Raw genomic sequence first — 26,729 nt, forward strand, 5'->3', positions numbered from 1 at the left:
TTGAAGGCTCACAAAATATTACCTTCAATTTATAAAGTAAATCACTCTTGCAACAGACAGAATTGTTAGGTCACAATTTTTCTCCCTGATTTACAGAGTAGGTCTCACTTTTTCAGTGCTATCTCAGATTCATACTTTATCAAAAATTGAACATGCCACAAAGATACATAGTGTGGGGAAAGAACAGGTAACACTATTTACAGAAGAAATTTTCATCCTTTATTTGTTTATACAACTTAAGGTAAACAACTTACCTTAGGGATTCATCATGACAGTTTATAATGTGACTGATAAAATCATTCTATAAAATGGCCAAAAATGGTATGCAATGTCACAGTACTGGGTCATCAAGAGAGCTATTGAATCATTAGTCATGCATCATCATAAATCATAAGCCTGAATTAAATTCATTATATGGTCAATAGTATAGGTTTCAAGAAAAAATATGGCTATAGAGATAACAAGGCCTCAGCTGTTGGAAAATATCAGACCTGGCTGATTTTTCCAAGTGTTGGATTCTCCTGTGGGACTCAGTTGCCATATGTGGAGATATCATCGAGTATATCAATCACACCTCTGATTTAGCGTTCTCTTGCAGTGTGTCAGTCAGGACAGTTTTGTCCTTGAACCAAAGTAAAGCTTCTGCAGACTTTATTGGAAATATTGATTAGTATTAGCTACAAGCAAAATTAGAATGTGTAAGCCTGAATTATGAAACTAGATGTTTAAATTTGACCTTGCGACATTTTATATGTAAATGTGGGGGATCGGGTGCTTTGTAGTAAAATTTCCATCAGAGATGACCTTAAACCAAGAAATTAGTATAAAAGCAGGTCTCTCTTAAAAATGGTTATACAAATTACAATTAATATTATAGTCTTTAGCACATAAATTATGTAGAGAATAGACCATATAAAAGGAAACCTAAATGCTTAAACAACAGAGCATATGTAACTTTCAGGAAGAAAAAAACTCTTTTCAATGGTACTTTTTTCATCTCTCACATATCTGAGCACCTGTTTGTGTGGGGTCTTCTTAAGGAATATATAAATATAATATTGTTACTACCCTCAAATAGTCTATAGAAATAAGACATACAAATGAGGGTGGAAATTTTGTCTCATTTATCTTTGTATTTCCCCTGGTAACTTAACAGTGCTTTGCCTATACTAACAGCTTGATAATTTTTTGATGAATGAATGCATAAATAAATAAACTGATAAATATAAAACCATTAGAAACCAGGACATGACAAAATATTCTCAAGTGTACAATCATGCACTGAAATCCTGCTCAAATGGGCCGTCATGACTTAGAGGTGACTTTGAGTTCTTGAAGCCTATGTCAGCCAAAGACAAACTCTAGCAGGTTCTATCCAGCTTGGAAGGCCTAACTTACAGTAGTGGCAAGGAGTTTTATGTGCCTTGTATAAGGATATATCCAACTAAATTTGGAGAGATTCATCACCAGGTTGGCCACATGCTGATAATTTTGTGGTCACCACAGCTCTTAAAATTATCTGCTACTAAATATGACACTAAGGGGTTGCATTGGTATTGGTGGTGAAAGACAAAAATAACAGCATGAGAAGTATAGGTAAGGTGGGAGTCATTTCTGAATACATGTGCTCTTTTTCTTAGGAATCTGCTATTACATGGAACAATGTAGTCTGTAGAAGACATGGGCTAGCATGTCCATAGAACTCCTTAAAACAAAAATGGCAGTTACTGGTCTAAATGCTGGCAGTGTTATTTAGTCTAAACTGAAAGGACTAAATGAATAAAAAGCATTGGGTCATGAATCTACCTTGGATGATTTTTAAATTGTGTGCATGGACTAGGTAAGCCAAAAACCTTGTCTAGTGAGAATATCCTATTTTGTCAGAGTGGCTTAACTCACTGCCAAATACAATTACAGCTGATATCACAAGGAAATGAATTTTAACAAACTTTTCATTAGATATTAGAGGACCCATGAACATTCTTTCCCCTTCAATTACCCTGTCATTATTGAAGGCATGTAGATATAATGGTTGGGATTTGGACTGAGGAAGGAGAGGCAAAGATTACATAACACACCACCTAGAAGTTTGAAAGTGAGGAGAGAAAATGGATGATAGTTTAAGAGGTAACAAGTTCAGAATAAGGTGATTGTTTTGTTTTATTGTTGTCATCTGGTTGGGGGGCGAGGAACTGAACGTGTGTGAGATGATGAGAAAAAGTCAGTTGCCAGAGGTGGAGAAGAGGAATATGGATCTCAGGTATAAATTAGCCTTGATAATTATAAGAATTACTTTGAGCTTGAAGGGAAATAAGAGTGGATATGCAATGGATATAAGTAGTTTAAAGGAATAGGGAAAGGAGCTTGAAGGATGCGACATCAGAGGACCTCCATCTTATTAATAAAGAAGTAAAGGGGACCATCTTCTGAGCGTGAGAGGTAAGATATTGAGTTGGAAGTCTGAGACTCAAAGATAAGTCTTGTATCAACTATGGTAAGGAGCATGCTAGAGAATCAGTGAGGTGAATAAGGACTGTTGTGTATCTCTGAGAGTCAATCTGAAGGTAAGTGGCATAAATATTTCATGCACCAAATCATCATGGTTTCATGAAATTCAGTCTTTGAGGTTAGATTTGAATTTTAGAGATAGAAATATCATTCAGAGTACAGTTTGGTAACGAAGGCAGATGAGCAAGCTGAAGAATATAAACATGAATTTCAACTACATAAAGTTCCCCACTCTTTCCCCTGAGTAGCTCAAAAACTTCAATAGCAAATAGCAAATATGTCAAAGCAAGCATATCACTGGAGTTTGTCAGGGAGCACTATATGCTACATCAACAATTCCCCTGAAAGTCAAGGTCTCCCCTATTTTCCGTTTTCCTAATGACACCCAGAGAGATAACAAGTATACTTATCCATGAATTAGCCCTGGTTGCTGTATTTAGGAAGCCTAGATTCCTAGCTCTCTGTCTTGACCAGGCGGTTCCATAGGTTAGTTGGAACATTTCCCATGACTAGTGGCTCTTAGTATCTGCCATGTAATTGAAAACTGCCTTCTCAATGAACCTAGGCCTTCAAATATCTAGTAGCCAGGTTTTTTTTTTCTTCCCAGCATACAGGGAAGGGAGTGACCAGTTCTTGAGTTCTGAGCCTTCTTTTAGAAGAGCCATTTCTTGTCTACTGTGTTTTCCAAAGAATGGAATTCTCTTGTGCTACCACTGATCTTTATATAGGCATAAAGTTGGAGAGACTGGAGAAGTTTGTGTATTGGTCCTTAACAGGCCAGACCACTGGGCATCAAAGAAATAGTTTCAAAGTTGCTTGCTTCTAAGATGATGTTTAACATCTGTGGTCCTGAAGGCCCACCTCCAACCACTACCACAGTGAAAATGTAGAATAACAGCAGTTTTCAAATGCTGGTTCTGAAAAACATTCAAAAAGTGGATTTCCAAAAACATTTTGAGCAGTGGGAGAATTTTTAGAATAAGTATACAGATTCTCATTATGACTACTTCGTAAGACAAAAACAACTTGAATATGTTTTCAATGTAAAAAAATTCAGTCATTATTGGAAGTATATTAAGAGACCGAACAATTGATAGAGGAGGGGAAGGAAAAGAGGAAGGAGAGAAATTTAGTTGGGAAAATACTTAAGTTTTAATTCACTGCAATTCCTTTTAAAGGAAATGATTGTATTGGATATTTATTCATTTTAACTGAATTAATTGTTTTTGCACATAATGAATGTTTACTTTCCTGTTTTCAAATCTTGGTATATGGATGAATGATGTGAGCTTTTTCAGATTAGTTCAGCAACATAATGACCATGCTATATCTGTTGCCCAGAGACTATAGTTCTTTTTCATACAAGTCAAGTGCCTTTAAGTAAAAAGGATACAAATCAAATTACTTTTTATGGATTTTTATACTTAGTGATGGAATAAGTATGGGCACATAAAACAGTGTCAACAACTTAGGATTTGAATAAGTGGCAAATTAGATTCTAGCTTTTGCACTGGACAGTCATTAAGCTAAAAGCTAAGCTTAATTTTTTTGAGTACTTAATAAATCTTGTCTTAGTAAGCAATTTAGAGTGAAAACAAGTTTTGCCAATTATTGATCATGCAGACATTTTACCATACATCAACTTGCATCAAATGATTTGTACATCACATACTTATTTGCTATTTGAAAATCTCAGATCCATTTTTATGCCTTAATATTTTCTCATTTTATATACAGAGAGAGACCAGTGAAAAGTGGGACATGTGCTAGGGAAAAGCAGAATACTTTAAAAGTCTGAATCAGCAGTAAAAACATGAATTCATGGACTCGGGTTATGGTTACCGAATCTTCAGAAAGAGTCAGGTCCAAGAAATATTTCAGAAGAAATTTATAGACACCACATTTAACACTAGTTATTCTATATGCTACAAATTAAAATTTAGTAAATTTACTATCTTGCTACATGTATTCAAATCATTCTATATTTTTTTAGTAAGAATACAAGGATAAGTTTTTTTAAAACCTCAAGGAGATTATGACATATAGGGGGAAATAAAATGTATACAAATAGCTGTAATAGAAAGGCAGTTTGTAATGAGTATTGTAAGAGAAGTACGGAGGCATGGGATTTCAGAGGACAGAACAACCACATCTAATTAAAGGAATCACAACGTTAGAGATAAAGCAGTGAAATTGAAGTGTGGAAATCTGGGTTCTAATAATTGTTCTGCCAACAATTTGATGTGTGACTTTGGCAAGTCTCTTCTCTTTGACCTCAGTTTTCTCATCTGCAAAATGAGGGAATTGAATTAGATGATCTTTAATTTCCTATCAGGAGTTTTACATAATTTATATCATTCATGTAATATATTATTTTGGTATCCTCACAGGTCCCAGTATAATATTGGACACTAAGCTATTAATAGGTAAATATGTTTATTGATATTAATAAATATTGACAAATCCTTGTAGAAAAAGAATAAAGAGAAGGAAAGTGAGATGATGCTAAGAAATATCCTCCAGGGGAACTTGATCATATTTCTTCTTTCTTTTAGTAACTTTAGCACTTTTTCTTTTAAAGCTCTTTTTCTTCATTACTGTGTCATAAAATATTAAATGTTATAAGAGTCTAGAACATGTATAAAATTTGACACTTTTCAAAGGCACTGGGATCTTTTTATTTTTTAAAAACCTTATTTAAATTACTCATAAGGAAGCCTACAAAAGTAACCAATCTGCTTCATCCAAAACTCCCTTTCTATACAAGTATCTATGAGAAAAGATTCAATTCAACAAAATAATTATTGCTTGCCTCCTCTGTTCATGGAAGGAAGAATGATATAATGAATAGAAAACTGACTATGGAATAAGGAAAATATAAGGAAATAAAAGAAAAATAAGGAAAAATATAAGGAAAAGAAAACCTGGTTCCAACTGGTGCCTCTGATACGTAATAGCTATCTAGCATTTATATCATATTTTAATGTTTTCAAAGTGCTTTACAAATATTCTCTCATTTGATCCTCACAACAGCCCTGAGAGGTAGATGCTATTATTATCCCCATTTTACAGATGAAGAATCCTAGGCATTCCTAGGAATACTGAGCATTGTCACACATTGTGACATAGCTGGTAAGTGTCTAAGGTCAAATTTGACCTTAACGTCTTTTTAACTCCAAGTCTAGTATTCTATCCATGGTACTAACTAGCTACCAACTAACTAATGATACAATGTAATGTATGATATGTGATACATACTTGCTCTGGGCAAATCACTTAACCTCCCAGTGCTCCAGGTAATTCTCTAATTCAAGGTATGCCATAGTTGTTGATCCACCTTAGGAGAACAAGTTTCCATCCAGGGAGTCCCTTTCACTAATGAAATCACAAAACTGCAGACTACACATTCTCTTTCATTTCTCAGTTGATTATCTCCAATTTATTTAATACACCTTATAAGTACATAATTGTTTCATGTTGTCTCCCCATTAGACTGTGAATCCATTGAGAAAAGGAACTGTCTTTTGTCTTTTCTTTGACTGGCACATAGTTGGAATTTAATGACTGCTCCTGGAATTCCAGAAAGCTACTGACAGTATGCTAGACCTTGGTGGTAGAAAGACCAAAAAAATGACATGTATTATTCTACCCTCAAAGATCTTAAAATCTACTAGGGTATAAGAAGTATGCAACAATATTACTATGTAGGAAATGTAGTTCACAGTGGCCAGAGATTCAAGAAAAAAGAAATCCAGTATATTGACATCAAGAACCATAGAGCAAGAAGAGCCATGTCTAGTGGAAGAGCAGCATATAAATCTGATCACCAAGAGGAGATATATAAAATACTTGTTCCTCATTCTATTCCATGCCATGTAAATAGCAGAATAGAAAAGAAAAATATGATATTAGAATGGGAAAATATAGTTGAAAAAAATTTACCTTATATAGGTACTGGAGAGGATTAAGACCATACTATTTCATATCGCACTTATCAACCATCACATCCATAAAACTCTTGAGACTTACTAATCTCCCCCTGTTCTCTTTGAAGTAGGTAGATGGCAAGTCCCATTATCTTCATTTTGCAAATGGAAATGATAATATGTACCTTTCATTGTTTTCCATTTGAAACCTACATTGATGAAAGCCGAGTTGCTTACAGTTGTAGGAGACATGAGGAAATCATCCCATTGATATAAAAAGCATGATGACTAATTTTTTTATACAAAAGAGGTATATATTTGAGTTCTATTTATATGATGCCTATAATTATGAAAATTCTACTCTCTAAAGTTAAAGTATACAGTGACCCTATATTTACTCACTTAATTGCTTTAAATGATGTGACAACCTCATTCTAACTGCGTTCAAACATTTTCTTGAAATCTTATTACCATTTTAAAATAATGGAAACTGGAGCTGTAAGTCCTCCTATATTTAACATTCATTTTCCTCTGTGCTTATTTCAATAGTATAATCAAGAGTGAATGGAGAAAAAATTACAGTGTTCACATCTGACTCTTCATCACATAAAAATGCATATCTTCAATGAATCTTTAAAAAACATCTTTTTTTCTTTCAAGGACAAAACCAGGAGAAAAATACACAGAAAAGCTAAAAACTTTGTTTCACTTGTTCTGTAAAAAAAAAAAGAACAAAACCAAAGGATAAATTAACATAATTTAATATATTTATTTTCAGGTCATAGATTTGTACTGGGGCCTAGATGAAGATGAATGGGACAGTCCTGAACTTCAAAAGACCCGTATGAAGCTTTTAGAAGATTGCTTGAAAACATCTGCAGGTCCATGTTTTGTTGTGGGTATAAAAATAATGCTTTATATTCTTAAAATACATGAATGTAGTCATTTCTGATATTTGCAATATTTGGAGGTATTTCTGGGGGAAAGTAACTACTTTTATTTCTGAAATGTCTTATTTCCTTCAGTGTGGGGAAGCGGGAGATATCCTTCAGGTTTCCATATGAAATATTGTAAATTGCACTTCATTGTCTCTAGAGATCGTTGATTCTCATTCATGTAGATATTCCCTACCTCAGTACAGATCACTACCCATTCATACCTTCTCATTCTATACGGTTTTTGTCCCTGTCTTCCCATAAATCCCCCATAGGTACATAACACACTAGAAGCCTTCCCCCTTGATCTTTTAATATTCAGCAATATCTGAGCAGTGATTCTTAACATTAAAATTTTTGAGAAACTACAGAAAGCTCATATTTATTAGAAGTTTCCACATACCTTCTGATCGATAAGAATTTCAGACTCAGATCCATACTGATTACATTACAACTGTACAGGGTCATTCTTCCTTCAGAAAGCCTTCCGTTATAATCATCACTTTGCCTCTGTGTTTTCGTGTTCTCAGTAGCTGAAACAACTCCAAAGTAAATTACTAATTACTCTCTCTGCCAAATTACTCTGTTCTGCCAATAGAGACAGGTATCATCTGGAAAAGTTCAATTGTTTCTACAGTGACTTTCAGTTGGATGTTCATTACATGACAGCAACAAGCATTTTGGAGTATACTAGTTTTAGTTCACCTTGATCTTACAAATGGTTTGTATTTTACTCTATATGAGTTGCATTGGCATGAAGAAGGCACTTTTTAGCAGACCAGTTTCTTAAAATCACCATAATAATAATAGCTATAATACTCTTAGATGGCAAGTTTATTTGGATTCCAAAGAGAAAATATTCTTTGCCATTTTTAGGTAAGTTTTTCCTTATAATATAGATTATTCATAGGCTAACATGTGTAGAGAATTTAGTTAATAGGAAATGTAAAGGAAGTATAATATCATACTACTCATAACCAAAATAATATTCACATAAGTACACCAACAAATGCAAAAAAGGTTTCAGGTAAGTGTGTGTGTATATTCCTGTGTGAATACATCCACAGATCTTTATAGATTAAATGTTTGATCTTTGCTAATCCTAGTAACCTAAACTGCATTGTCCTACTACTTTGATAGTGGGCACTATTTCATCTTTTTTTTGGTATCCCAGGCACTTCGAACAGTGCCTAGTACCTAATATGTGCTTGATAAATACTTGCTGATTCATTGAGGACAGGGAGCGAAAGGGGAAGATGCAATATTACATAATCTGATCAGTTGAGAGTGAATTTCTTACAAAATATGGCAAAATGCTATTTAAAAAACACTTGGATGAAGAATTTCATGATTGGGCAGTTCTCTGGGTATGATTTTAGTAAAGGCTAGTTGAAGGGTAGAATTACAAAGGTAGAGTAAAGACAGCATCTTTGCTTTAGCTCCTCAACAACCTCATCCACAAGAGATAAAGAAAGCCAAGAAAAAGTCACAATGAGTCATTTTCCAGTCCAGGGATAGAATTCTCTATCTTAGAAAGATCAAGTGATCTGTGTACACTGGGGCAAGGACTGACCAGGAGTGACAGTAGCAGGGGCATTGGCAAGGGAGCATTCTAGCATCCAGAAGCAATAAGGGAACTGAACACCAGATCAGGAAACACCTGGGCAGAAAGAAATTCCAGAGGCCCCTTGTGCTATCACTGAGAGCAGAAACAGGAGCCATCTGGTAGCTCTGTCTGTTGTCCATTGCCCAATCCTGAATCATGATTCCAGTGCCGAAAAGACTGGTCATGAGGAAACAGAGACTCTACTTGCATAAGAAACAAGGAACAAAGTCCAGAAACATAGCCATGTGGCTCTAAGCCCAGCAGCAGAGCAGAGATTCAGTTTTAACTTTTTATCCCTGCACATAAGTCTGAAATGGAATAACCCAGGATAGGAGACCAAAACCAAGTGGAAACTCTGAACCTTAAGAACCTTCCAGTGGGCTAACAGTGACTGAGTCCAGCAGCAGTCTGTGAAGACACAACCACACAAAAGCCAATAAACTCAAACTTGGTTTAAGAACTTACCGAATTCAGTGAACAAGTATCTCCCCAAATGACACACCTTTGAAAGTACCAAAAACTTATAGACCCCCAGACTGAGCTATAAAAGCAGCAGAGGGTCATAAAAAATGGAATCTTAACTTAGACATTCCCCTAAAAGTGAGCAGAGCTCAATACTAACATAAAGTCTAAAATCAAGATATAGACTGGAAAAATGAGCAGACAAAAAAGGAACCTGACCATAAAAAGCTACTCTGGTGACAGACAGTCTCAGGACACAAACACACAAGAAGACAGTGACTTGAAAACATCTACAAATAAAACCTTAAAGAAAATATAGTAAAGGCTAGTTTAAGTCTACTTGATAAATGTAGCACCATCTGAGAATCAATTGCCTCTATAGTCAAATACATAGTTGGTAAGAACAAAGATCAAAGTAAAAATGAACGAACAGGATTTTAAAAAAAATAATCCAAATGTCCTTATATGGACGCCCCCCTGAACTGTATAAACAGCGTCCTAAAAATCGTGTGAAATGAGCAAAAGGAATGATACAATTTTAATGTCATTAAAAGACTCAACCACTTCAACATTTATCAGTTGTCAGCTGAAGACACATAACAAAGGTAGCACCTGTTAACTGTACAAGAAAAATATTATAGAAAATGACAGATTAGGACTATTATCTTATAAAATAGTTTAAAGGAAAATAACATTTTTGATAGCTTGGCATAACATCCAGCTAAACAAAATCATTCCAGTAGCTTTTAGGTGAAATTGGAAAGAAAACAAAGAGATACAAAATGAAATCTATTGTGGCATTTTATTGTTTAATAATATATTATAACATTGTCACATAATCTCGAGTGACTCATGGTAATAGAACAGTCATGTTTAGAAAATACCACCTGAAAAAATCACTAGATTTAGTGTCAGAAAACCAGTCATGAACCTACCATTTACTAGCTATGACAGCCCTTCAAATTCTTGGAAATAATTATCATGCTCCCCTGAATCTTCTCTTCTCCAGACTATCATGAAATCATGTGATAGACTCTCTCGATCATCCTGGTTACCTGTCTGTAGACAGCATTCTGTCAGCGACCTGCCTAAAATGTGATGCCCAGGACTTAATGTGATACTCTGCATAATGGTCAGACAAGGGCAGAGCATAATGGGACAAGCACTGTCCTCATCCTGGGTATTATTTTTTTATGCTACCTGTTTTTAGGCTTTTTTCCTGCCTTATTATGTTGACTCATGGAATTTACTGCCCATTAAAACCCTCATATCTTTTTCAGATAAAAGAGATCACCCCCATCCCCAATACTGTACTTGTGAAGTTGGGTTTTTTTAATATTTTAAACCCAATTTTGTATTTGCTTCTACTAAATTTCATCCTCATGGATTCAGTCCAACACTCTAGCCTGTCAAGGTCTGCTAAAACAGTCATGTATCATATAGCTTGTAGCTTTATGTTATCTGCAAATTTCATAACCATAATATCTATGCTTTTAACTAAGACACTGATGAAAAAACACAAAACTGCACAGGACCAAGCATGGATCCCTAGTCCTTCATACTTTAGGTATCCCTCAGAGTTAATATAAAAGCCTTAAGGACTAATCTTTTGGTTTGGTCATTCAACTAGTTCCAAATATGCCTAATTGTATTATTATCTATAACATACCCGTCCATCTTGTCCATAAGATTAGATTGTCCATATTCACGAGGATAGTATGAAAGGCTCTGTAAAATGCTAAAAACTAAGTAATCTATATCTATACTATTCCATTGATCTAACAGTCTTGTAACATGTCAAAAAAAAAGATATATCCTGTTCTATGTCAACTAACTATCCTTTTAATAACATGTGAGAATTTTAATAGGAATCTAAGTCAATCTCAGTAGAACACAGTTTGCAGTCTACATTCCTTTCTCTGGTTTTGAAAATCAACAGATTTGCCCTTTGGTCATAGAACAATCATACTGACCTATGTATTATTCCTCATGCATAGTGCTCCATCTTGTATCCCCATGCCTTTATATTGACTGTCTCCCTTGACTGAAATGATCTCTCTCCTGAACTCCACCTCTCATAAATCCTGCTTTCCTTCAAAACTCAACTCAAGTACAACCTTATACATGATGCTTCTCCTGATCCCTCTAATCCTCCCCCAAAAAAACACCTTGTATTTATTTGACGTGTGTGGTAACACTTTTGGGATCTCTTTTCCAATCTACACTGAGACTAGTAAATCAGGTATTCAGAGTAAAAATAAGTACTTCACCCTTTAGAATTCTAGAGTTAACCCTGAGATGCTGAAGGATGTTTCTAATATGATAATAAAAATCCATCTAGTGTGGTCTCCCCAATATCAGTCACCAGCTAGCACCCCCAATATGAATCTTTCCTCAATATCAGCTAATCAATAGACATCAATTAGCATTTACAAAAGGATATTTACTGAGAAGATATAGCAAGAATCAAAGTGAAAAAAACTACCAAACTGAGAGCACACTCTCTTCCACCACTTCATTTTCTGGAGAATGGACTCAAACTAGACATGTTTGCTACTAAATATTCCTGCCAAGTAGTCCTGAAAATAAAATAAAATAAAATTGAATATTTTTAAAATAGCCAATAACAGTTCATTAAATGTCCCCTATAAATATTTGTGTTTTACAGGGGGAATTCTTGGAAAGGTAAACTTAAACCCAAAAGAAGACTCATTAGTAGTAGAAGTCTACATATCAAGGATAGGCAGATAGAGAAATATTTTTGCAGTAAGTAGATTTTTTTTGTACCCATCAAATTATATCACTGATATAATTATAAGCAATAATCTGCAGAGACTGTCTTATACATCTCATTGTATTCCCCAGTTCTTAGTTCAGTGTCTGGTATATAGTACGTGCTTAATAACTATTTATTGGCTGACTGGTTCTTCAGCACACAGCCTTAGGTCCGACCATCGTTGTATCCATACCTTCTACTTAAACCAGTATATTTATGTACTTCAGTGGATACATTGTACATCAAAGATTTGTGCTTATCTCAGAATGTCCTCAGTACTCATTCCCCTAAAAGCACAATCTACAAAAAAAATCACACACCAACACTCCCTCCACTTTAGTCTTGGCTTGTAGCTTTTTCAAGTTAATTTACTGTCAGTTCAGTAGCTACATTTGATGCCATTTTCATCCTCATTGAAGGTGTCTGACAACATTACTGAAGACACCATGCTAAAAAAAAAAAAAGCATGGAAGCAAGCACAGAGCCTTGCTTTGCCCCACTGGTGACTGGGAAAGCACAAAAGCATCATCCATTATCCAGAACTCATGTAAGCATGCCATCATGAAACTATGTGCACTCAATGCAGCCTCTGAAGCTGAGATACAACAAGGTATGGGTTGATGCTCTGCTGCTTGTGCTAATTTTGGCCTAACAATTAATAACACCAAGACAAGTGAGATTCCCCACCAGCCAGCACTACACCATCCATACATGGAACCACTGGTCAAAGCAAATGGAGAAATATTGAATGCTGTGGATAAGTTCACTTACCTTGGCAGTATACTTTCCAGGAATATACATATAGAGGATGAGGTTGATTCATAAATTGCCAGAGCTAGCTTAGTATTTGGAAGTTTCTGAAGGAAAGTATGAGAGAAAAGAAGTATTAGACTGCCTACCAAACTGAAGGTCTACAGAGCTGTTGTGGTAACCTCATTGTTATATGACTGTGAAACCTGAACAGTATACCAGCACCATGCCAGGAAATCAAATCACTTCCATTCAAATTATCTTAGGAAGATTCTGAAGATCACCTGACATAAGTTACTGGACACTGTAGTCCTTTCTTGAACTAAACTGCCAAGCATTCAAATTCTACTGCAGAGAGCTGACATCTCATAGGCTGGCCACATTGTTCAATTGCCAAACATATATTTGCCTTAAAGACTATTTTATGGAGAATTCACACAAGGTAAGCATTCACATGGAGGTCAAAAGAAATGATACAAGAATATTCTCAAGGTCTCTCTTAAGAATTTTGGAATTGATTGTGTGATGTGGTAGATATTGGCATGCCTGCATCAAAGAAGACACTGTGCTCTTTGAATGAAGCAGAATTGCAATAGCTCAAAAGAAACATGAGATGGATAAATTTAGAGACATCTCCGCTCCAAATGTTCACGTGGATGATTTGTGGTAGTATTGACCTGTGGTAGAGCCTTCCAAGCTCATGTTGGTCTGACCAGTCACAGTATACCTTGACTCCAACAAAGCTATTGATCCTCCTATAAAACAAAGGATGACAACCAACCAAGCTGAAAACAAGAGAGAATAATACAAAAGAGACAAAAATAGCAGCACTATGTGTTCACAAATACATGACAACAGGTAGAAGAGGAGCCTATCTAACTGTTACCAATAACAGCATTTCTTCTTACTCCTCATTTGAAAGTTCCTGGGGAAGAGAGAGAGATTTCATAGTTCATGCCCTTTGAATTCACAGTCACTTCCAGTTCAACAGCCAATGAAAAGATGTTTAATTATAACACAGTAGAATAGAGGCCACACTATATTGCATAAGAATAGTTTAAGGAAAGTAGAAGCTACTTAACTACTTGTGGGGTTGGGATGCTCTGTGAGGATTACTTTTAAGGTATAGATTGGACTAAGTCCTTTAAAGCCATGGTTTTTAATCTTTTTTCTTTCCCAGTAGTCAGATGAATGATATGAATCTCTTCTCAGAATAATATTTTTAATTTCATAAAAGAAACAAATTAAAATGTGTTGAATAAATAAAATGCATAGAATTACAAAGAAAATAAATTGTTTTTCCTATAACATTACATAAATCCACAAGATATAAATTTTTTTCTCATCCAAAGTCATGGACAATACAGGTCCTTGAACAGATGTGTACTACTGGTTAAGAACTCCAGTTTCAAGACCACTAAATCACTACTATCAATGTTATTATAGGACTCACTTAGCCCTAAGCTTTGTGTTCTAAATAAAGGATTTCTCTGGTGCAAGCTAATATATAATCTCAAATCTGAATCTTGTCATCATGGACTAACTCTGCAGTGCATATTTTCATATATTAGCATATATTTTCATATTTGCAACAAATTCTTCAAATTATAGTAGCTTGTGAAATACTCTGAAGAACATCTGAGAAAATGTATACCACTTTGCATCAGGGTTTTAGGATCCAAAGGGACCTTAGACATCAGTATTCTAATCATCTCTCTTCCCTTCCTGACAATTTATTTTAGCAGATTAAAAAAACTAGGACCTCAGATCATTATTTGATGTGCTCTATTTGGTAATAGAACTAATTGGAGGCAGAGATCAGAGCTAGACTCCAGATTATGAGTCCAGTGCTTTTTCCATTAACCAAATAGAATGGAAGTGTTTGCCATAGAATGACCATTATATTATGTTCCTTTTTGTTGATTCCTGAAGTACTGTCCAAGTACATGGAATAAAGTTCAATTATGACTCATCAATTTCACTTCATAACAGGAGGTAAATTGGTCAAGTCTTCATCAGCACTTTCATAACTGATCATGTAATCCTGTAACAAACAGAATATTAATGGTTTTCTCTGAGCAGTCACTATTCCTACAAGGATAGTAGAATTTAGTCCAAGCTTTTCATTTTTACATATGAGGATACTGAGGTCTAGAGGGCTTAGATAGCTTTCCTGTGATTATACAGACAGTTAGAATATATCTGGTATTTAAAATACAGGTCTTTGGATTCCAAGTACACTGCACTTTGCTGCTATGTCTCTGAATCCATGCCTAGTAATATGTTTGTAAAGTTGATGAATGTAGCGTAGCAGTACTTATTGTTGTTCCTTACATCTCTACATATCTGCCGCCACAGAAAAGTTCCTATCTATTGTGCTGAGCCATGGTCTGAAGTCTCCATGTGCTTCTGGAAATTCATCATTGGCCGTGTGCTCTGACAAGTTCAGGAAGCCTTTAACTAACTAGGATTTTGACATCAATGAGGAATGGCAAAATGTCTTCATAGTTCTAGGCATATTTTTCAATTTTTCAAATGATGAGGACACTGTTGAAGATATGCCATAGCTTGACATGTGTTCAATAAAATCTGAAGCAAAGGTCTAAGAAGATTGTCCAACCTGTTTAGAAATATCATCAGAAATGCCACAAGTCATTGGCTTCTACTAATAGTACTGTCTTCTATAAAAACTGAAAAACTGGGAGGACGGATCCAAGATGGCAGAGTGAAAGCAGGGACTTGCTAGAGTTCTCTCCCTAAACCCAGCCAAATACCTGTAAAAAATGACTCTAAACAAATTCTGGAGCTGCAGAACCCACAGAATGACAGAATGAAGCAAATCTCTAGCCCAAGACAGCCTAGAAGTTCATCAGGAAGCATGTATCGAGCAGGGTTGGGAGCAGAACACAGTCCAGCATGGGCTGCACCAGCACAGATAGGACATGAGCAGGCCTTGGAGAGATGGAATCACTGGCACCTGTGGCTGTTTCCAGATTTTACAACCCCAAAATATTGAGGACAAATTGGAAGGTCAATGGAAATAACCTGTGGGACCTATGGGAGAGAGTAGAGTGCTCCAGTCCTAGGCCCAGAGCAGCAGAAGGGGTGGAGGAACCCACAGTGGCAGCAGGAATAGATACAGCATCTGTTTCTGGAGCTCTAAGCCCACAGATTGTGGGGGATCTAGTGGTTGACAGTATACACACACACACACACACACACGCGCGCGCGCACACACACACACACACACACACATGCACATACACACACACACACCCAATGGAAGCAGAGAACTACCTTGGTAAAAAGATCAAAAGTCAAGTAAATGGCTGGGGAAATGAGCAAAACAAGAGGGGAAATGAGATTATAGAATCTTACTTTGGTGACAAGGAAGATCAAAATATATAACCAGAAGGAGACAACAAAGTCAAAACTCCTATATTCCGAGCCTCCACCTCCAAGAAAAATATGAGATGGTCTCAGACCATGGAAGAGCTCAAAAAGGATTTTGAAAATCAAGTGAGAGGAGTAGAGGAAAAATTAGGAAGAGAAATGAGAGTGATGCAAGAAAATTACGAAAAACTAGTTAACTGCTTACTAAGGAGATCCCAGAAATGCTGAAGAAAATAACACCTCAAAAAATAGACTAAACCAAATGGCAAAAAAAGATCCAAAAAACCAATGAGGATAAGAATGCCTTAAAAAGCAGAGTTGTCCAAAGGGGAAAAGAGGTTCAAAAGCTCACTGAAGAAAAGAATTCCTTAAAAATTAGAATAGAGCAGACTGAAGCTGATGACTTTATCAAAAATCAAGAAACTAGTTAAAAAACAAAAGAAAAAAAAATAGCAGACAATGTGAAATATCTCACTGGAAAAATAACTGACCTAGAAAATAGATCCAGGAGAGACAATTTAAAAGTTATTGGACTGCATTGATCAAAAAAAAGAGCCTAGACATTATCTTTCAAGAAATTATCAAGGAAAATTGCCCTGATATTCTAGAAGCAAAGGGTGTGTGTGTGTGTGTGTGTTCATCCTTCCTTGCTGAAGAAGACCATGCCATCAGAGAAATAATGATATGACTTGTACTTGAGTTTGTTTTGAGTGAGGGAAGGCTGTGCATGTCACCAGCCTCACTTCTCCTCCAGAGTCATCTGAATCCAGTGACCAGATATTCATCAGGATGACTGGAGATGACCCAGGATGAGGCAATTGGGGTGAAGTGACTTGCCCAAGGTCACACAGCTAGTTGAGTGTCAAGTGTCTGAGGTGAGATTTGAACTCAGTTCCTCCTGACTCCTGCACTGGTGCTGTATCCACTACACCACCTAGCTACCCCAGAAGCAAAAAGTAAAATAGATATTGAAAGAATCCACTGATCACCTCCAGAAGATGATCCCAAAAGGAAAACTCCTAGGAATATTGTAGCCAAATGCTAGAATTCTCAGGTCAAGGAGAAAATATTGCAAGCAGCCAGAAACAATTTGAGTATTGTGGAAATACAATCAGGATAACACAAGATCTAGAAGCTTCTACATTAAGGGATTGCAGGGCTTGGAATATGATATTCCTGAGGTCAAACGAGCTAGAATCACCTGCCCAGCAAAACTGAGTATAATACTTGAGGGGGAAAACGGTCATTCAATGAAATAGAGGACTTTCAAGCATTCTTGATGAAAAGACCAGAGCTGAATAGAAAATTTGACCATCAAATACAAGAATCAAGAGAGGCATAAAAAGGTAAACAGGAAAGAGAAATCATAAGGGACTTACCAAAGTTGAACTGTTTACATTCCTACATGGAAAGATAATATTTGTAACTCTTGAGACTTTTCTCAGTATTAGGATACTTGGAGGGATTTATACACACACACACACACACACACACATATACACACACACATATATATATGTAATACAGAGAGAAAGCATAGGGTGAGTTGAAAATGAAGGGATGATATCTAAAGGATAAAATTAAGGGGTAAGAGAGGAATATGTTGGGAGAAGGAGAAAGGGAGAAATAGAATCGGGTAAATTATCTCACATAAAAGAGGCAAGAAAAAGCTTTTTCAGAGGAGGGGAATGAGGTGGGAGGTGATAGGGAAAGAGTGAACCTCACTCTCATCAGATTTGGATTAAGGAGGGAATAACATGCCCACTCAAATCGGTATAAAAAATTTATCTTTCACTACAGGAAAGTGTGGGGAAGGGGATAAGTGGGGGTTGGGAGGAAGGATAGAAGGAAAGGCAAATGGAAGGAGGAGGTAATTAGAAGTAAACACTTTTGAGGAGGGACAGCATCAAAAGAGAGAATAGAATAAATGGGGATCAGGATAGGATGGAGGGAAATGTAGTTAGTTTTTCACAACATGACTATTATGGAAGTGTTTTGCATGACTACACATGTATAACCTATATCGAATTGCTTGCCTTCTCGTTGGGAGTAGGTGGGGAGGGAGAAAGGGGGAGAAATTGGAACTTAAAGTCTTAAAAATGAATGTTAAAAATAATACATATAGGCAATGGGGGATAGAAATCTATCTTGCCCCACAAGAAATAATACATATAGGCAATGGGGGATAGAAATCTATCTTGCCCCACAAGAAAATAGAGGAGAAAGGGATAAGAGAAGGGAGGAATATGAAAGAAGGGAGGGCAGATTGGGGAAGGGGTAATCAGAATGCACAGTCTTGGGGTGGGCAGAGTGGAGACATGGGGAGAAAATTTGTAATTCAAAATTATGTGAAAATGAAAACTAAAAATTAATATTTAAAAGTAGAAAAAAAGAAACTGAAAACTGGAGCAAGGAAGGACTATATATTCATGACTTCCCTGGGTCTCCCTGACCCATATCTGAGATACTGAAGACTATTCTAATCAGTTTCTAAAAGAATCATTTCTCCTCAAGATTTCCTTCTCTTCATTTTCATAATGAAGATGGAACCATTTTCACTCCTTAGCACCTGCATAAATCTGACCTATCAATTTGCATCACGTTACTTAATTTTTCATAATTATAAAAGAATAACATACATTACATCTCTGTGGAAAAGGTATTGTTTTAAACCTAGTCTTTTGAAAGAAAAAATATTCCCCTTTAGTTAATAAAATGTTGTTAGCATTTACTATATATGTATATATAGATATATACACATGATGTCTATCCCTCTCTATTGTTATTAATAACTTCTCAATATTTTTAGGGCTTCTATTTATTATTGCTTACTTCTTTTCTAGAAACTAGCATCATATCCCAGATATGGCGCTTCAGATAACCTAAGTACTTTGTCACGATAATGCAAATATATCTGCATTTTATCAAATATATCAAATTATTCTCTTGTCCTTAAATTAAAGTGAAAATTTTTACCCACTTCTGAGAGAGCAGACTGAACTATTAGGAAAGCCTTTGAATTGCAATGATTATGGAAATGGCCATTAATTAACCAAAAACTAAAATCCAGATGTAAAACCAGAAGAGGTCCTCATTAATAAACAGCAGGGAAGAAATGGTATCTTAATTGGCTTCAGGAACATCCCAATTAAAGTCTCAGGACATGAACATTTTGCTTAAATGTAGCAAATGTAGTAAATTTCAATGAACCTGAGAAGGAGCATAGGATTTAATGCTAAAAGGTAATTACTGAACTAGATGGCCTTTGAGGTCCCTTCTGAGTGACCCTGTGATTGTGTGGACCTTAGAGATTACACAGACCAGTCCCTTCATTTTGTAGATGAAGCAACTGGAACTTAGTGAGGTGAAGTGACTTTCCCCAGTTCATACAAGCAGCAAGTAGCAGAGCCAAGATTCATCCCCAAGAGGAAGCATGCGTATTGAAATATAATAAAAAACTTAGATGTTGTGCACGTTAACTCTGAAATATCTTTGAGCAATTCTCATTGTAAGTCTTACTAAATGTACTCTTTTTATTTGCCTTTGTTATAATTGTTTTCTGGAATAAATCAACCCCACAAATAAAAGATGTGGCACGTGATTTACAGCCTACCAGACTTTAACTCAGGGCCATGATTCATGCTTATTATGATAGAGGCATGATGGGTCCCACCCCACTCCATCCCCTCAAACTGAAACAGAGACAGACAGACAGAAAGAGGGAAAGAGATTGGAACCCAAAATTCACTAAATGGACTTTTTTGTCCTCCAAAATAAATTCTGCTGTTTAATGTTGCTCTGAAAACATTCATAAAACTCAGTAAAGTTTGATGTTGTTCTTTTTTTAAAACATTATTCTTATGTTTCTTTCTAGTTCTCCTCAAAAAGCAAACCAACCTCTTTTCTAAAACTGTAAGAAAAAGTTTTAAAATTTTCTCTGGTACAGGATAATGATTTCTGACCTTTATTCTAATTAAATCTGTCAAAGTATCTCAGAGACTGCAATGTGTAACCATTTTCCCTTTGATCATGTTATTTGTGTATCATCAATAATCATGGCTGACATGATTTAGTTCAAGTTTACTTGAGTGCAAGAAGTATGTCATAGACCTAATATTAGTCTTTGAAATCACAAATTGATCAGATAAACTTAGAAGCTTCTATTCAGTTTCCCTGGAGAAAATTTTATAACAGGTCTTCAGAAATATGTAAGAATCTTTATTCTTAGAGCCAATTCTGCATGTTAGTGCATTCAAAAGGTTTTCTGGCAAACAGGAATCAAATCTTAATTAAATTAAATCTTAAACAGGGTCATTTCTTGGCATTTAAAAACTTTACTTCCATAATGAGCCATAGTTATAGTTAGAGTAATCAAAACTTAGATCAAGAGCCATTTTTATATGAAGCCTTTTCTGATCCCCTCAGCAGTCAGAACCTATCCCCCCTCAAAAAAAATGTTTTTTTCATGTATTTTGTACATAATTTACATGTGCATGTTATCTTCTCCAATAGAATGTAAGCTTCTTGAGACCAGCAACTTACATTTTGGTGTTTGTGCCCCCAGAATTAAGCACAGTAGTCCCTTTTAATGCCTAGATGCTTCTTGACAGGTTGATTGAATCATGAGAGAAGGAAGAGAGGAAAACGTAAGAGGTTTAAAAGCCATTCATATTTCTGTTCCTTGAAATATGGCAACGCTGTAGAGTATATTAAAATATGCTAATGTGCAAACCTTTGCTAACATTTACATTTATGAGATTAAAATAGGTATGTCCTCATACTTTGCTTTCTAATAGTTTTTAATTTACATTTTATTTTAGTTTCTACTTTTATTATCTCTAATGCATCAGTTTTATTAAAGCTAAAGACACAATTCTTTATGATAATGTTCTTCCCCAAAATGAAGTTTTATCATGTTTATTTTTCTGTGTTTCTGAATATTTCTTGTCACCTGTTTCTTTTCTTTTGGATTTGATTTAATTTACATGGGATCTATTAATACCATGAGATGTAAGTCTTAAATTTGAGCAAGAGAGGCAGCTAGCAACACCCTTTTCCAGGTATTGAGAAAAGTAGAGCTTTTGCTTTCATCTTATATATTCTCTACAAAAATTAGAATCAGATATTCCCCACTACTGTAGACAGCCTGTGTAGCTTCAAGCGAAAGAACATGCATACAGAGTAAACGGACCTATAGGGAAAAGGGCATCAGCTTTGCTCCACTTCTCTGCTCCGTGCAAGTCCAGAATCCCAAACATATCTGAGATAAAGTTGGACTTCAGAGTACCATTTGGCAAGATGTCCATCTGGAAAAGAAAGTGATACTGTCTTTGTCCTTCCTTGCCTAGTGATGCGTAATGAATGTTTTTATCATGCCTCCTTTTAAAAGTATTCATTCCTCAAAATATGAAAGAAATTTGTGAAAATGTAATAAAAAGTTATTCTGCTTCCCTAGGATTCCTTGTGATAATGAACATCAGCATTTTAATTTACTATCTTCAATCTCTTTCTCCACCACATTTGCCTGTCATTCACAGGTAAAAGAAGAGTATCCATTAGGTGGCAGAGTAGATCATAGGCTCAATTTGAAAGATATGTTTGAATACTGCCTCAAGCCCAGGCACATACCCTGGCAAGACACTTAACCTCTGTCAACTTCAGTTTCCTCATCAGTAAAAGGAGGGGGTTGGATTCAGCAAATTTTGAGCTCCATTTCAAGCCCTCAGTCTATGATCCTATGAAACTACCATGTTTGATCTGACAAAGAATCTTAGTGGTAAGCTGTCAGGAACCTGCTACACTTGTTTAGGAGAATGTAGAAGCTACTTTCATGAGATGTACTATATGACATTCTAAATTCATCATTATGAATACAAGGGTCCTGAGATCAATCAAACACTTTAAAGGCCAGAAATAGTTAAATTAGACTGTATCTCTGACAAAATTTGTTCTTCATTTTAAAACTGTATGATAACTAATGAAAATTATGTGTATTGTAATTACCTTAATTTAAGGAAATTTAATCCATTCCAAGTATAATACTCTTGCACCTTTATTCCAAAGAGAAGTAAAACCAGTATCTATTTCTAATACTCATGTGGGAGCAATTGAGACTTTCAAAAGGAATCTGGTAATGCTCTCCAGGCACTTTGAAAATGTAGGCAGAAAACTGAAAGATTTTTTTCCAGATAGTCACCTCTCTTGTTCAATAGCCTCCCCAAAAAAGAAAGAACATAGGATATGAGTAGCAAAGAACTGGCTAAGAAGATGGTCAAAGAATGAGATATGAACTTCTGGACCATGGCATAAGTTGGAGGAATGATGAGCTTTTTGTCAACATTAATGTATGTTATGTAATGTAATGAAGGTTCCAATGAATGTGTTTGCTTTTCTGGACTTAATTTTGAGTAGTAAGGATGAAGTGATTGATAAAGAGGAAATGATGAAAACCTGATGAAGTGGCCACGTTAACTTAGTGTTAATGATAAATAATCAAATTTATTATTAAGAATAAGAATTAAGAACCTGTCTGCCAAGTGTTGTACAAGGCATATGAAGACAAAAAATGAAACAGCTCCTTCCCTCAATCAACTTGTATTCTTTTGGAGGGGGACATATATGCATATATAGATGAGACTTTGTTCAGTCATTTCAGTCAAGTCTAACTCTTCATGACCATATTTAGAGTTTTCGTGGCAGAAATACTGGAATACTTTGCCCTTTCATTCTCCAGCTCATTTTAGAGATGGGAAAACTGAGATAAACAGGGTTAAGTGACTCGAGCAGGGTGACACAACTAGTAACTGTCTGAGGATATTTTTTAACTCGGGAAGGTGAATCTTCTATATACAAAACATACAGAAAGACCTCTTGTAGAAAGTGGTATTTGATCTGAGTATTAAATAAACTAGGTGTTTTAAGAGATGGCTGTGAAGATGGTGGGGTGCCAGACATAGTCTAATGTGTCTAATAGGCTTCAGAAGAGTAGATTTCAAAGAATTTGGAGGTTATGATCCCATAGCCTGAGACTCAAAAAGGAATTTAACTCAGGGGAAATAGAAGGTTCTCAAGAACAAATTTCTGGCAATGTAATTTCAGTTGATTCCAATGAGAAAGGAGACTGTCAAGCTGATGGTTGTGCCTGCTCAGGTAGCTCATCAATAAACTTGGATTTTAGACAGGCATATACAAGAGATGTAAGAAAATGAAAGTAGCTAAAGATATGCAAAAGAGTGGAAAGGTACGGTATAGAAATCAGGTCAAATGCTATGAAGAATATTGGAAATAAATTATTAAAACACACATCCTTTCTGTCTTTTAATTACTTAACTACAAAATTGAGAATGCTACAAAAATCTCAATTTCAATTCTTCTATGACATAGTTTATCAAAGAATATCCTCTATAAAAGTTTTATTTAGATATATAGGGAGGGAGTGGAATATCAATTGTGTCAAACTAAAAGATCATTTTTAATGTCATAAAGGTTAAAGCCCAGTATGAACTGAAGATTTTGATAACTGCTAGGAGGAACTTTTTAAAGTTTTTTTGAAAGTCATTTTCAGGACAAGAAGGTAAAGGAAGGAATAAGACTTATGACTGAGAGAGATAGGAAGATGTTGAGAGACACAGAGACAGAGAGGAAGAGAGAGAAGGAAGGAAGGGAGAGAAGAAGGAAGGGAGAAAGAAAAGAAGGAAGGAAAGAAGGGAGAAAGAAAAGAAGAAAGGAAGAAGGAAAAACTTTCCTATTCCCATATTGCTTCAGTTTTGTCTATCAAAAATAATGATCTTCTATAATGGTAGAACCATTGTAATAGATATGAAAAGTGGTTAGTAGGATATTGAAACCCAAGACAGGTTAAAATAATGAACTAACAAGATGAAACCTAATGGCAATAAATGTAATATCCTCTCCTTCGATTAAAAACCTACCATTCAAGCAGAGAATTAGGAAGATGTGATTGGCCAATAGTGCATGTAGAAAAAGACCTGAGGGTTATTGTGAGCAGCAAGTTCAATATGAATCCATAATATGATGTGGTCACATTAATAGAAGCATATTTTGTCAATTGCATGACAGATGGTAGCCCCACTGTACTTGCTTAAATAATGTCTGGACTGATATCATGTAGAATGAATATTTTGAAGCAGGAGCATGTGTAGAAGGAAGAAGGCATGATAGTGAAGGCACTCAAAATGATGCCATAACAGGTTTGGTTGAAGTAATTGTGTATGGTTAGCCTGAATAAGACAGCATTTAGTAGGAACATGATGGCAGTCTTCAAAAGGAACAAAGGATTACTTACAGTTTTTCTGCTTGCCCCTAAAAGGCAAAGTTATGATCAGTAAATGGGAACTGCAAGGAAGGAGACTTAAATTCAAAACAGGGGAAAACTCCATAATAATTAGATCTGTCCAAAAATAGAATGGGCCACCTAGATAGACAATCTTTGGAGGTCTTTAAGCAAAGATGGAGGACAACTTATTAAGTATATATTAGGTGGGATTTATACTTTGGGCAGGAGTAGGACTAGGGGAACTCTAATGTTCTTTCCAATTATAAGTTTTCATTAAGCTTCTGATTTATCTTTAGACTTTTATTAAGATTCTGTGAAAATGCCCTATTTAGCAAACATTGATTGATAAATTTTAGTTCTCTTTCATTCTCTCAGGCTTCTCAAATGGCAAAGCATTGTGTTGTGTTGTTTTGTTTTTTAAAGCAGCTCAGCTCTTCTTTATGAAGACTGGGTCATGCAATAGGATTTCACTCAATCCACTGAACCATCCTCTTTCAATAAAAATCCTTTGACTTCAAGAAGGACAAGCTAGGAATTTATGCTTCCTTGCAGTAATATCTATGGCTGGACCCAAATGCAAAAAAAAAAAAAGCCAATTTTGCCCTTCTGATGGTTTCTCCAGTATGTTGTGCAATAAACCTTTTGCACTTTGCTTTATTCTCTGAACGTATTTTGCTTTGAGTGACCTTTGAATCTGAGTGACTTATAATTTAGGGCCTCTTGTCCAAATGCTTTTTTTCAGTATCCCCCATGAGGTCTCTCAAATGTAATTTCTATAAATCCTTAAGAAGTGTGTGTTTTTGCTGTAATTCTTGATTGGTCCTTTGCTCAGCGACTCAACTTCCTAGAAAATGAAGACGCTGGGGAGAAAAATGAGCATTTTGCTGACATTCATGAAGGTTTGTTGCTTGTTTAGAAGTTGTTTAGCATGTAGAAAAAATGAATTTATAACTCATTAAAATTAGAAACTATTACACCAATGACTGAATTTCACTGTTGTTGACAGCCTGAAACCCCCATGCTGTATAGTGATTGGCATATAGTGGGTACTTAATGAGTTTTTGTTGAATAATGTTGAATGATTTTATATCAAAGATTCTGCTAGTATACTTTTAGACCAGTTAGGTGGAGTACAACAGAGGGTTGACAAAAATCCAATTCCAAATCCTCTTTAGTTCCAGTTAGCTGGAGAATTCTGTCAAAGAAAATCAAAGTAAGATGTTATTTGGGAAACAATAGGATATTTTGGTCATGTTGAATGGACCATGTTGAATCCATCAAGGGAAGCATCACATTCTAGTTTATATCATTTGTAGTTGAAAGAATCTTAGCAAGCATCTTGTCCAACCCTCTTCTGTCAAAAAGGAAAATGAGGCTCTGACGGGATGGGGGATGGGGAGTGATCACACTGGTGACAGAGGTAGGATTCAAACCCAAATCCTGACTCCAAATCTAATATTTCTTTCACTATGTCAGTTCAGTTTGCCTCTCTTTTTATGTTGTTGGCTGGTGTTTTCCCTGCTCTGTATCAGTGTTCACATAGGGGAAGAAATGGTGAGCAAACCTAACTACATTCAGTCCAGTCCATTAGTTTAATTTTATGTTTTATTCTGGATTGAACAAAAAAGAGAAAAATGAGTATCAAAAGTAGCACAGGTGAAGGGAGCGGAAAGATCATAAACTTAGAGGCAGCAAATATAGTGGAAAGTCAGAGGACCTGGGTTCAGTTTGTGATTCTGCTGACTATCCTATGAGCATGGGCAAGTCCCATCACCAAGATGAGCTTCAGTTATATCTATAATATGAAGGGGTAGCACTTTGGAATTCTAAATCCTAGGATTTTTTTTGACCTAGTATGGTAAGATGAGCTGTATAACTATGTGCCAATCACCTCTCTTTGAGGCTTAGTTTCTGCACCTATAAAATGAAGATATTGGACTAGATCATCTTTAAGGTTCCTCTTGGGTCTATATTTGGAGAAAAGGAATAGGAAATGTGTCAAAAGTAGACTCCAGCCATATGGGCATGCCTTCAGCCTGTCCCTTGGTCTGATCAACAAAGAAAAATGTCTTAGACT

The 26,729-nt window shown here is 35.7% G+C and overlaps 1 protein-coding gene across 1 annotated transcript in view; it reads left to right on the forward strand.

Annotated features, from left to right (window-relative positions):
- The window catches only part of NWD2 (NACHT and WD repeat domain containing 2), a 175,917-nt gene that overhangs the window by 85,530 nt on the left and 63,658 nt on the right, over positions 1 to 26,729 (forward strand). Inside the window, exon 3 of the mRNA XM_072620454.1 lies at positions 7,213 to 7,329. Within this exon, the coding sequence (XP_072476555.1) occupies positions 7,213 to 7,329 (117 nt within the window). The remainder of the gene's footprint in view (positions 1 to 7,212; positions 7,330 to 26,729) is intronic.

The sequence above is a fragment of the Notamacropus eugenii genome, chromosome 6 (assembly GCF_028372415.1).
Source record: "Notamacropus eugenii isolate mMacEug1 chromosome 6, mMacEug1.pri_v2, whole genome shotgun sequence".
NCBI classification, from domain to species: Eukaryota; Metazoa; Chordata; class Mammalia; order Diprotodontia; family Macropodidae; genus Notamacropus; species Notamacropus eugenii.